Source organism: Eutrigla gurnardus (assembly GCF_963514095.1).
Source record: "Eutrigla gurnardus genome assembly, chromosome: 18".
In the NCBI taxonomy this organism is placed as follows: domain Eukaryota; kingdom Metazoa; phylum Chordata; class Actinopteri; order Perciformes; family Triglidae; genus Eutrigla; species Eutrigla gurnardus.
In genome coordinates, this window is record NC_139929.1 from 8,979,939 (window position 1) to 8,993,718 (window position 13,780).

A 13,780-nucleotide genomic window follows, 5' to 3' on the forward strand; every position below is an offset into this window, starting at 1 on the left:
TAAACGCTTCATTATGAGACTGTGGTCTACCTCGACTGGAGGCAGTCAGTCGAAAAACAGCTGAGCAAAATGAGAACCGTGTAAGTTTTCCTTCTGGAACAAAAAAGTGAAACCTGTTTGAGTAGATTTGATGACTTTGCACATCTTATGATGGGACTATTGCGCGCATCCTGATATATCGATAATGAAACGATATATCACGCATTCCCTAATGTGCTTCGCAAAATTGTTCTGATTTTGATCTCATCTTGATGAACGTGGCTTATCATATTTGATGTTTCTGTGATATGGATGTGCAGGATCAGCCTGCTGAGGCGCGATGAGTCATGTTTAAGTTTGCTTTGGCTTATTGAAAGAGGACTCGAATGTGCTCGTTCCATGTCAGTTAACACCTCACCTAAATGCAACCCTAATTTAGCGATGGAGTGCTAATAGAGCCATGCAGTACTTCAAGCATTAAGTCATTACCCACAGATGTTTGATTATGGACAGTACTGTACAGTATCTTAATCCTCACAGCTATTACAAACACTTAATGGGATGTTTTGTTTCAGGAGCTGCAACACAAAGGTGTGATCGCTTTGCCGAGGCAGCCAGTTATAGAAGCTGTTTGTCCTGTTGAAGGTTGAAAAGTGCGATGTACTGTAACTGTGATCAATTTACCATTTAATACAGTTGCCAGACAATCAGACAGGCCTGTGATTTTCAGTCGCTGGGGGGTGTGAGATGATGTTATCAAAACCACTAAGCCAAGGGGGGGAAGCAGGTAAAAATGGTTCAATTTGTTGCGTGCTGAGGATTTGGGTCGAGTCTAAAAAGGTCCTTTGGGGATTCCTTCAACACCATATGTGCAGGCCAAATGCTATCATTACCCTCTGTCCTTAAACGATCTCTTCCTCTACCTCATGGGCCTTTTAAAATATGTCACCAGATCAAGGTCAAATAGAATGAGGTGGAGTCGTCCGTGTGTTTATTCCTGCTAATGATACATGAATTCCCAGACATGGTGCCTCTCCAGTTTACGCGTGGTGGGAGCCAGGTACATGTGGATGCAAGGAGGTGTAAGCGAGTGCCTGCACTGCGAGACAGATGCAGGGAGCAGCTTCAGGTCCCCGGCGTGCTGCACGAATTTGGCAGCGTGCCAACTAAGTGCTTTGCAAATTGCAGCTCACATGCGAGTGCAGCTTCCTCCATGTGCGGGTTTTTTTCCCCTCACTGACCGCTGGAGTTCCTTGTCCTAATTTAAGGAAGGAGGGTGGTTCGCCAGTGGCAAAAACAACAGCCGACATGCATAAATTAATAGATGTGCTGTGCGGGGTAGTGCAGCTGGCTGGAGCTTCGATCACTCCCCCCCCTTACTCCTCTGCACGCCTCCCGCTGAATTATAATGCAGACAAGATGCCGAGTCAGCTTAAGCAAAACAAGCCATCTGATGTGTCCAACAGCACGCTGCATATGGGAAATGCAGAGAAAATGACTGCAGGATCATCGTTTTTTTGTTGTTGTTTTTTTAACAGTCAAAATTTAAAATAGATTTCAACTAACATATTTGAAGGAACAATTTGGTGTGACGTTGCATGAGAATGCCCAGTTTTCGTAAAAAAAAAAGAAAATTGGCATCGCCTCGCCACACCGCTGTGAAATTGCTCCATCAATCCCCACTGCCTTTGTCCCTGGAGGTGAAGTCAAAATATTCCGCAATTCATTTGTGTTGCTCATTCAGCAAAGAATTCATGTTTTACATGGGCGGTGTGCTCTCAAAGGGGCCCGTAGTTGTTCCACACAGCAATGAATCAATTTATACAAGTGCATCGTCGTTCAGTTTAACCAACAGCAGTCGTAGCGAGAAGCATGCACGGTTTTCAGACGTGCACACGCTCGCTGGTGAGACAAAAGAGAGACCTGAAATAAACAGACCCGCATGCTCACAACAACACAGCATATAAAAGTTATATGTCTTGCACTTTAGAAGGTTTATAAACATTTAATAGATTCCAGCAGTGGTCTTTCTGACAAAAGGATGGAATTTGAAAATGCTGAGCGCTGCCTGCATGGCTTTATTCCTCCTTTCAAAAGGTCTGAAACAATGGCTCTCTGAATGCATCCCCACAAACGTCTCCTCTCACCCCTGAGGAGTTAGTTATGGCCCAGAAAGAGTGGATCGCGTGTTCAACAATATAGCAGTCGTATGCGGAGTCCATAACTCTCCCGTGGCTCCTTTTAGCTTTTTATGGTGTCAGACGTGCTGCAATAAGAGAACAGGATGTTCACAGAAAAGAGTGTATGTGGTGCACATCAAGGCACAACACTTGAGGAGGTCAACAGTAGACACGATTATTATCCCAATTTGTATTGAAGCAGCATATTCAAGCCCATAAGCATTAGTGATCCAGGATCTAGTTTCCACAGGGTGAAGGTACTTGACATCGCAGACCAAGTTTAAGAGATAATAAACCCATCGAGAAGTACGCAGCATTATGATCAACGCCAGCAAATATTACATTCCCAAGCAGCAGTCCAAACTTTTTGAAGGATGATTTCCGTCCACTTGTTAAACACTCTGAAATCACAAAGTAACATTATTTCCGGACCGATTCTCACTTTTGGCCGTGTAGCGGGTTGTTTCAGCTGGCTGCTCAGCTGGAACTCCAGGCTCTGCCTGTGATGCTCAGGTGTGCATGATATTGATCATTTTAATATTTTGTGGAAATGAGGGGAGACTTTTTCACTCAGATGGTCTCTAGCTGAACAGTACTGGACTTTGGATGCGGTCCAGCAGGCTCGAACCAGACATCCAACATTCATGTAAAAATCACTAACAGATAACCTATGAAGAACCACATTACCGTTAATGTTCAGTGGCAAATTGCCCAAAGCCAGATCTCTCTGCTCTCTCAACTAAAGCACACTATATCCATGTCTTGTAGATGTTGTTAAATCATCTATCTTAGAACTTGAACTGACTTCAGTGTAATTTCCTGGTTATTTAGAATCCATTAGCCTTGGAAATTGATCTCAGCGACAATAACTCAATAACAGTAATTAATGTCCACAGAGCTCTTCGGCCCCTTCAAAAGCCCAAGTAAATTAACTGGGTTAATCCCCTTAATTCAGAGGTGATCTCAATATAGACTGGTGCATGCACCTCTGCATTTAATATGGTAACTTTTTTTATTAACAATTGCCACTCTCTGCTTTTACAATGACTTTATTCTTTGGGTTTTGATCTGATAGTTCTCAATAGTCAATATCCAGTCATTTTATCCCCATCACAAAGTGAGCTGCCCTTTGTCTATCATTACGCAGATGACCACTGCAGATTCTATTCGTGCCAACACTGAATCCACAACTGTCATTTAACATTCTTCAGAAACACCTCCATTATTTGAAACTGTGCAAAAACCAAATGGCCAAGAAATACCTAATTTGAAAGGTAATAAAGTGCTAATCACACCAGAATAGATGGAGTGCATTGTTATAAATATCAAGGCATTTGGGTAAATGAAAAACACGTTGTTAACAAAATTTAATACATTAAATGAATGAATACCACACCTGTTTTGGGGTCAACGGAGAAATATGGCTGTCCTTGTAGAATACTGTAGACTATTCTGGCACTGTTTCCATATGTGGGATCGTCAGCATCAGATGCTATGACTTGCATCACAGAGGTGCCTAAAAAAAAAGAACACAGCAAAATGATTTCCTGGCATGTCTCTATTAGAGATTTTCAAATGTGAATAGAAGTATATTGAGGCGTGAAAGTCACATAGCAACTTTGTCTGGAACCCTTAGTGGTCACCTTAGATCTGCAAACAAATCGTTCTTTTTGAGCGACTCTTAAAGAGGAATGAAGATCACCTCACTTACCCCAAAGACAGCTAGCGAATCAACAAACATGCTTGAGCATATACCAACACACTGTCGCACATGATATTGACAGTTGCACAAAACGAATTAAAACGATGCAAAAGTTCAAGTTATCTGGGCAGATAGTGTAGTTACTAATATCTAAAACACTATATCATTGTGTCACATGAAATATTTTTCAGCTGTTGAACCTCAAATGGCGGATAAGAGTACAAGCTCTGTTGTAAGTTTTTAAGCATTTCTCATTACGCGAGAGGAAAAAACAAAGACAAATGAACTCAGTAGGATGGCTCGTTATTAACATTGTTATTTAAAAACCCATGCAGAAGCCACTGTGGTTCAATTTAACACTTGAAGTGTTGCTCAAACAGCATTACAGGCTTCATTAACCCATTATAATTGCATGATGAGTGCACTAAAAGTTTATATAGTGCATGTGTATATGTAATAATCATAGTGTGACTGTGTTAGCAGACATATACGATGCATCCTAAGGCCTTTAAATCTAATGAACACTTGCTTTCTTGTTTTCCTCTGAGAGTAATAATTCAATTAAAGAAGTGAAAGCCCAATGCGTCTCACAAGATGTGAGCTTTTTTCCCCCTGGGAAACCTGAAGGAGCGGAGTGAAATGCCACCCATAATGAACCATGTAGTCCGCAGCATGCTGGCCACTCTGAATGTCTATCAACCTTGCAGCAAAAATTGCACTGGGAATTATGTGGACTTAATCAGTTCTGGGATTGCTTTGGAAGCTAACTTGGTTCCAAATCATCTGCCTGAGAAAATGTATTAGTTAGTTCATAATGTCATGTAATTAATAAAGAAAATACTCATCTGTGACCTTGTATTATTAATATTTCTGAACAACGTGATGAAGAATCTGGATGTTCTGCATGACTTCAGTTTTTCAAACTGTGGAAATGGATTCATATCAGTGTCACATTCTGAGTGATAACGCACTCATTATGCACTCCTAAAAGAGTGCCCAATGTGCTTTCTATTGCTCACAATGCACTTCAACTTAAGTGTTTAAGGCCTACTATGTATTTGAAACTATTAAGGCGATGAGAGCAACATTAAAAGGTCTGATTGTACTCAATGCAGAGTCAAGAGTGAGTACGCACATGTTTGCTGAACATTAGCTTGAAAAAAGTCTGTTTCACAAATGCAGTAACACTCTGCCAGGAATGAACTTTCAAAGGTTTTAAGGTCACAGTACCTTTTCCTTTTTCCTTTTCTTTTTTTTTTTTTTACAAATGCCCTGGAGAGTAAAAATACTTTGCACAATACACACAATACATTGTTAGAATAAGGGGCTCCCACAAAGGGACCATCACCGAACAAGCGGACAAGATTTTTTGACATCTTATAAGGAGCCTGAGACCTGTGTGAAGTTCTAGCAACTGAAGCTGCTATTCAGAACGTTCCTGTCTTTGGACTCATCCCACTTAATTCTCTACTGTGCAGGATATAGTGGCATCAAGGTTACAGATTGCAAGCAATTGAAAAACCCTTTGTTCACCCTCCCCCTTTCCAAGACCGTGGTTACATGGGCAAAGCAAGGTTTACGACCTTGCCTGCTGTAGTTGACAGACATTTCTACGGTTTCGCAATCACATGTGACTCACGTTGCCGCTATTTCACACGTGCATCAAAGAACTACGGCGGACTTCAGGCAACGTAAAAAAGCAAAAAGGCCCTACATAGAGTGCAGTCTGTGTTTGGTTTGCCTGCTACTGTAGAAACATGGCGTTTAAACACTCCATGAAGAGGACCTGCTTCATGAAGGGCTCATTCTAAGCTAGCACAACATGTTGACACTCCAGTGTGTCAAACAATGGACCTTGATCAGGGCTCTAAAGCTAAAAAAAACACACCCCTCGAGGGTAACTTTTGCATGTGTCTACATATTTAAGTTTTCCATTGTACAGTAAAGAGAAATATACCATGCTAAGGTGGTGAAATATGTACTTGGTTCAACATGTACATTATGAAACCAGCCAAATACTGTTTCCCTTTACATCCACTTTCATCCGCTCCATTAAATTTCTATCCATCCATCTCTACTGACCTCACTGGAGTTCTTGGCGCGACCACATAATGTACAAACATAATGTACTTTCACAAGATCAAGGTTGGTTTCCGAAGGTGGATTACAAGCAACAGGTTCCCTTCATCCTCCCTCACTCTGAGTCAAGGCTCTTGAGCCATTTGCTTCCTCCCCACTTGCATGAAATAGAAAAAAAAAAAAATCAATTTCCTCGATGTGTCCTGTAAGGAAGCGGCAATTAGTTAGCGAGATCTCGGCTGACACATAATGGGTTGAAGTAAGATGTCATCCTAATGGGATAAAAAAAATGTCAAGACACAGCCGAGTGTGCGTTTTCAGAGACGCCTGCCATCTACAGATACTGAGTCGAGAACAAAAATTGATCTCTGTTTTATGATGGATAGCAGCATCTACTGGAAACAACACCTGAGAGAGGCAAAGAGGGGGAAATAAATCACAATGTATGTGTTCAGTCCTTTGTATGCAACCCTGAATGTATTTTGTGTTCTAAAGGGTTTCACGCGTACCCATGTGTGCTATTCGGCTCAATTTCCGAAACAGTGCTTCCAATAACGCTCATTTAATCATAACTTCTCATCTCAACAAGCGACCACGTATATACATCAGAGTTATGAAACCGCTATTCGCAAGTGATTTTCCCATAAGTGAATTGGTTGACAAGAAAGCAGAGATACTGTATCCAGTAAGTCCACTTAGAGACATCTCAACTGGTGGATTACAGTCCTGGGAAACTGATACTCCTTTCATCCAGAACTCTAAAAAGATATGATTGTACCGTTGAATGGAGGTATGACACCGTAACGTCGGACTGCCTGACACATGCCCAGCTAATCAATTTAGACCGGTGGGGGGAAAAAAAGAGCAACCAATTAGTCGCCAGACTCCCAGACAGCCCCTTCCTGCACTTGGGAGCACCAGTATTGACAAATGTTGGGGGGATTAGTGCTCTGGAGTGCAAGGACAGTTGATTGTTACAGCCGATTTGACGCCGCAGACGCCGAACCAAAGAGGAATTGCTTTAATGGACATGAGCAAAAGAGGGGGCGGGAAACAAAGGCTAATTATTTTCCCCTTCACAGTCCTTGATTCCCTCCCTTGGGTCATCAATGGTGATTGATTCTTTTTGTGCGACCGATGATGAAGTTTGTGGCGGACATTGAAACTTGAGAAAATGAGTAGTCTCGTTAACCGAAAGAAGGATGCCAATACGAAGATGATGGGCTGTGAGTGTATTCTCATTGGCCTATTATGTACTTATAGCAGCAGCAGCAGCACCTTTATCTACCTCAAACCAGACCTAAAAATAAAATGTCCGGTATGTGCAAATAAATATCACTCTTCATACAAAGCCTCAGAACATGCTGTGCAGAGAAGCACTCTCAGAGGAGATTAAGACATGCACTTGACACATCCAATTTAGGAACAAATATACCGACTGGCAAAGTTGTATGTGTGTCAGACCTGTCTGTTCCTGAATATTCATGAATGCAACCACAGCGATATTGATTGTTTATAAAGAGGACGCCTTCAGGTCTATTGGGGTTTGCATATTTAATCGGGTTTCGCACATTTCCATCTTCTTGCCACAAGAAGCTGATGATTCTGCTCGTTTTCTCCTTTGTTTTTGTCAAAATGGGCCTCCCGCGTTGCAGCTTTTCTCGAGAACCGCCCATCCTAACACCTTCGCGCTCGCTCTTCCCCGAGTTTGCAGCAATAAACCTGGCAAGTGTGAAGTCGATCAGATGAACAGGTAGCGAGAAAACGGAAAGCTAGACAGATAAACTTACATACAAAGACTTTTAGTTCAAAGTAGTTCTTTTCAACAGCTGAAGGGATTACGTTGGACAGATATAGATGGAATGTTTTCAACGAAGTGCCAGCATCAGATTCACTTCCTAAAAATATATTTGAAGGAAAATCGCTCTGGCAGCACTTCGGCCACCATTTATGTTTTTTTTTTTCTATTTCAACCTATAAATGTTCTGAAGGAGGAGCACCATCCTTTTGAGCCATTGTATCAGAAACCACCGGGCTGAGAAAGGGGGCGAGGGGTTCTTCACTCAAGCTAAAAACAGAACGATACAATACATTTTTTTGCCACATGATGCTGGGGAGGAGCAGCTCTCAGAGGAGGTGGATAAAGGCTTTTCTTCCTCTACATTGCGGAGGACTCCACAGTCTGGATTGCTGTGGAGGCACTATTGAGTGCTTTATAAAGACCTGCCCACCCGGGAAACCATCACAGCAACCAGAAAACAAAGATGAAAAAGAGGCCTCGGCTGGCTTAGAGAAGATCAAACATTCTGCGGAACATTATGACGGAGAGGACAAACGAGAACGCTGCACAGGGGTAATAACATGTTTGATCGGGACCTTCTTTTAAACCATCTTGGGGCAGATCTATTTGAAATCTAGACAAAAAGTAGTCAAAGGTCTTGGTAAATATTTGTTCTCTTCACCTCAGGGATGAAAAGGATTACAAACATTGAGAATATCTCAAAAAGCAGCAAAAATAACACTCAACTCCAGACAGGTTCTTTTACCATCACTCAACCCATTCAAAAAAGGCCACTTACTGCCGCTAACAATCATCCGAAGGTCCAGTTAATGCTGTAGCACTACTCACCCACTTCAGACATCTCAGGCACCGCAGCTACAAAGGGTCCATCTGGAAATTTGGGTGCATTGTCATTGATGTCTTGTACTTTGATGATGAATTCTGACTTTGGTTCCAGCGCCTCCTCTGTGTGCCGGTCCAAGGCTTGTGCATGCAGGACATAATGTGTTTTCCTCTCCCGATCCAGGCTCTTAGTAGCATGAATATCTCCCGTCACTTCATCGATGATGAATATACTCCCGGCTCCTTCCCCGCTCAGGATGTAGCGGACAGATCCGTCGCCTTTATCGGAGTTTGAGTGAAGCTGCAAGGCAAAACCAGACACAGGGTGTGTGAATACAACGCTTTCCAAAATCACTTCTTAGAGGGGGTTTTTGAGTTGCAGTTTTCAAAATATTATTCCAGTTTGTTAAATGTACAATGGCGACAGTGCACTGCTGTAGAGTAGCTGCAGGAAATGTACATATTTTATATATTTCTCTGTTTCATGTCATTGTAAGTTATACCTTTGGGTTTTGGACTGACGAAACAATCCAAAACAAGAAAAGTACATTTTTATGATTGCCTATTGAGAAAATCAACAACGGGTGTATTAATCACATAATTACAATATCGATGGCATTATTCAGAGCCCTAGTCCTTAGGCTTTGGGTTTTATAAAAATACATTATGATTCACATCTAGAGTACTACACTTTGATTCAATGTCTATCAAGGCCATTTAAAAAGTTGCGTGCTTTATATAGCAGTGACCTTTGAGGCTTTGCTGCACTGCACGGTGGTGCTCAGCCCACATTTCAGGTGCAGAAAAACGATTCAATATTCTCTCTCAGCCATGACTTTACCCGAGCATCGCTGAAGAAATTCATCTTTCGAGATTAACGTTTTTTGGGGGAAATCCTTATAAGACCGTTAAAGGCAGAAGGAGCGCAGCCTGTTTTTTTTTTTAACCAAGAGAAGGGGGAATAAGGGGAGACCGACACTTTTTTTCAGCCAAAATTGATACCAAGAGGATTAAGACTTTCATGTCAATAGCTCAGCTGGGTTTGGAGTTTTAGACTTCATAAATATATTTTACAATACCACTGAGTTTCCAAACCAGGGCGCGATGGTAATATCATCATTTAAAGAACTTGATGTTAACCCATGAATAAAACATGTGAATCATCCTTTTTCCCCCCTCAGGGATGTATCAGAGATGAACATAACAGAACAATCCATTTTCATTTATGCGTTGGCAACACTTTTCGTACTGGTGGTACTGGTGGTATTTTTATATCGCATCTTTCTAAATGCACATCACTGAGCTGGGAACACAACCTTTGAATTCCAATGCAGTCTAATTTCAAACATTATTTATGCAAATCTTTGGAGAACATAAGGTCCAGACATACAGCAAATACATAATTCATGCTCTGTTTGTATGCAGGTAATATGCTAATATTCCTCGCATTATTTTATACGTCTGGAAATGCATATTACACCTGTGTGCAAACTGCCAAAATGTAAACAAACATGATAAAGAATTACATAAAATGTAAATTAATAGGACTTTTACTTTAATGTGATGAATAACAATTACAATCCATCATTGTCATCTGTTTCCTGCCAATTAGCAGCAGATATGTCAGATATTGACAGTGTTGCACTCCGCTCTTTAATATGGGGAGTTTTCACAACAACATGACGGCAACTAACAGACTTCCACAGAGGCCAAATCATCTGTGCCTGAAATGCAGGTAAAGATGTCAAAACGAATTATAATAACATGTAATACTTCATGTTGAGTCGTAGTACATTCCCACATGAACAGCAGTCACAAGGTTAATCAACAGGGACGTACTTTTATATATGTTTTTATGTAACCATACAAGGCAACATATGAAATTCTTACAAGTTAACACGAATGCGAAGGTATTTCCAGCTCAGATGCCTCAATATCAGGCCTTACATGAAATTTTATTTGACGATATATTGTCCCAGAAGTAAAAGTGATAAATTATTATTTTTTGTATACAGTTGGACATTGGAATGTAGAAACATTTTAAAATACCCTGAATTAATATATCATTCGGGACCATCGGCTAATACCAGCTGACTTTCGGAAGAAGGCAGGTTACACCTTGCACAGATCGCAGGTCTATTACAGGGCTGACATACAGAGACATGACACTGACAATCAATCACGCTCACATTCACACCTACAGGCAATTTAGAGTCATCAATTAACCTGCACGACTTTGGACTGTGGGAGGAGAGAGAACCCACGCAACACGGGGAGAAACACATGACGCACATTACTAAGCCAAAAGACCAAGTTCATCACCCGAAGCATCACCATCCATGTAGAAATCAAACAGCAACCACATCTTGGAAAGCAAAGGAGACATTCCAAGGTCCAAGGTTTAGACAACATTTAAGAATTGATTTTGAATTGATTCTGAACATCCTCAGCCAAAAAGTGGCCTTATTTATATTGGCCAACAGTGTAGTGATCAACCTACATGAAAAAATATATATCATAAAGCCATCTCTGGTCATATCACCTAGCCCTACATCTAATTTAAACACTTATAAACATGAATAAGACGTTTCCCACCCTGTAAAGCGTGAGAAAATAACTGGCCAACCAGCCTCTGTGATTTTGTTGTGAACACATTTTGCTGGTGCAGTTCCTGAATTAGGACACAGCTAAATAGTTTTTGGAGTACAGACTGAGGCTGAAGCTCGTCTACACCCGCAGTGACCCAAATTGAGAAACAATCAATCATCATACTGTTCAATCTTATTGAAAGCATTAAACTCTGTGCCCATTATGGCATGATTCGTTGATTGACTGTCGGGTCTTCACATGATTAATTACCATTTCTTCCACTGGATGCCCATCAGCTATCTCTGTTGGGAGACATGATGTGACTGGACAGGCTGTAAACTAGTCGAGCCTGTTAGGAGACTGAAGCCCAGTTCTTCCCTAGCTGAGAGTATTTTTCAATCAATTAAAGGGGATAAACTGTGAAATGAAACAACCCAGTTACTCGTTTGTGGGCTGCCTAGTTTAGAATCCGTGTGATGCAACAAGCCATTCAGATTTGGCTCCCTTTCCTATGTCATTAGAATATATTGCACCCTATCTGAGTATCCCTACCCACTACTTGAGAATTAATATCACAAAGGTGCATGCAAAAATCAGTATATATCCCTTTTTAACAATGAGTTCAACTCTAGAGGTACAAATTGATATTATAAAGCAACCCTTTCTCCTACAGGCGTTGAACCAGACCATTGTGGTTAAGAGGGAGCAAAGCTCACGATTTATCAGTCCGTCTACGTTCCCCTATGGTCACAAGCTCCGGGTAGTGACCGAAAGAACAAGATTGCGGATACCAGCGTCCGAAGTGAGCTTCCCTCATGGGGTTGCTGGGCTCAGCCTAGACATACGGTGAGGAGCTCAGACATCGGGATGTTACTCGGAAAAGAGCCGCTGCTCCTTTGCTTCGAAAGGGGCCATTTGAGATGGTTCGGGCATCTGATCAGGAGGCTGCGTAGACCCAGAAGACGCTAAAGCGATTATATATCTCATCTAGCCTGGGAATGTCGTAGGGTCCCCCAGGAGGAGCTGGAAAGCAACGCTGGTGAGAGGGATGTCTGGAATGCCCTTCTAAGCCTGCCTCTCCCGCCATCCAGGCCCAGATAAGGGGAAGAAAATGGAATGAATTGGGGGACAAACAGCAGTCTCATGCTTGGAAGACCTATTTTTATGTTTTTTTTAACTGTCCACTGGCCCAACCTCCTTGGACTCAATCGATTGAACCTAACTTGTGAGATGTCAATGGCAAATAGTTCACGACAAACGTATTCACAATGCAGTTCCACCGCATGATAACTTAATTTCCTGGCTGTAGAAAAGCAGCACTACCAGTTTACAGGGACAAGTTATTTAGCAAGTTGAATGGAAGAGGTCCTCAGGTCACCTCTGATGAAAACCCAGACGAGCGAACAAATTACTAATTAGAAAGCCGCTGTTGATTGCAGACCTGACTCTTGATGAGAGTTAGTGGTAAATATCAAGGCTGTAATTAGACAAAGAGTCAAAGATCCTGTTGAATCAGGTAGTTAATCAGTTGCTAGATTGTACTAATATTAAACACAACCTCTCGAGCAAGAAATAAGGACGCATTAACACAGCAGTGGAAATAAGGACGGGAACAATTACATTGATTGTGTTGTTCGGACCATTTGTGCATTTGTGTTTTTTATATCATGTGTAGAAAAAAGTAGACTCCACTGCTGGGTCTGGTTTGACAATCAATTTCTACATATAAATGATATAATATAAATGCAGAGAACCGGAAGGACCACTTCCATAACTGACATACTTCTGTCCAGCAGCAACTCCAAAAATCAGAAATGTAATTACGCCTCCAGTCAGGATGCTAATTTAGGCATTGACTTCCTTTGCAGGAGCCAATAAATCATGCCTTTGCGAAGTGCGAACCAACGATGCATATGGCGACTACTGCCTTCCAAAATCTATGGGTGATAAAAGTGTCAACAAGTCGCGGGCCATTACACAAACATCATATGAGCCAAAAGTACAATAATATCTTACCAGCTGGGAGTGAAACAATATGAGGATAGAAACTGTCACGTCATGATTAGTGTGGCCAAAATAGGTGTGATTCACAATAGTATCTCGATAACCATCAAAGGATGCTTAATACTCCTAAAATTAAAACTTAAAAACACATCTTAGTGTACATGTTTTTTAGCAAAAAAGATCTTGTGCAAAAAAAAAGGATAAATCGTTCTGTTTTATCCTGTATATTTAAAAATAGCGCTATTTTTCACTTGTCTACCATGAAAGCAATCTAGACAGCTTTTTCAAGCCACTCCAGACATTATTCACGATTATCCCCTTCATGGAAATGAACTACAATCAACTTTTTGTGAGTATTTTTATCGTGATCTAAGATAAAAGCCTATCCATAATGAGGATATTCAACCTTCAGATCAGAAGAGTTAAAAGAGGATAATAATTCTTGCTTGAATATAGATGCAGGTGTGCTTGCTATGTGAAGTGGTCATGATTGCTTCTAAACTCACCCTCATCTTCCACAATACCCCATCACGGTCCATTGTGATCTCATAGCGGTATGAATTACAAACTTCTTTCTTTATAGAATCCAGAAGAACATTAGGTCTCTTTACAGTTCCTTAGAAC

The 13,780-nt window shown here is 41.2% G+C and overlaps 1 protein-coding gene across 1 annotated transcript in view; it reads right to left on the minus strand.

Annotated features, from left to right (window-relative positions):
- Positions 1–13,780, minus strand: part of LOC311029105 (cadherin-18) — an 80,076-nt gene that overhangs the window by 37,348 nt on the left and 28,948 nt on the right. Inside the window, exons 3-4 of the mRNA XM_084034039.1 lie at positions 8,570–8,864; positions 3,556–3,675 (exon numbers count right to left, since the gene is read on the minus strand). Coding sequence (XP_083890165.1) covers positions 3,556–3,675; positions 8,570–8,864 — 415 coding nt within the window. The remainder of the gene's footprint in view (positions 1–3,555; positions 3,676–8,569; positions 8,865–13,780) is intronic.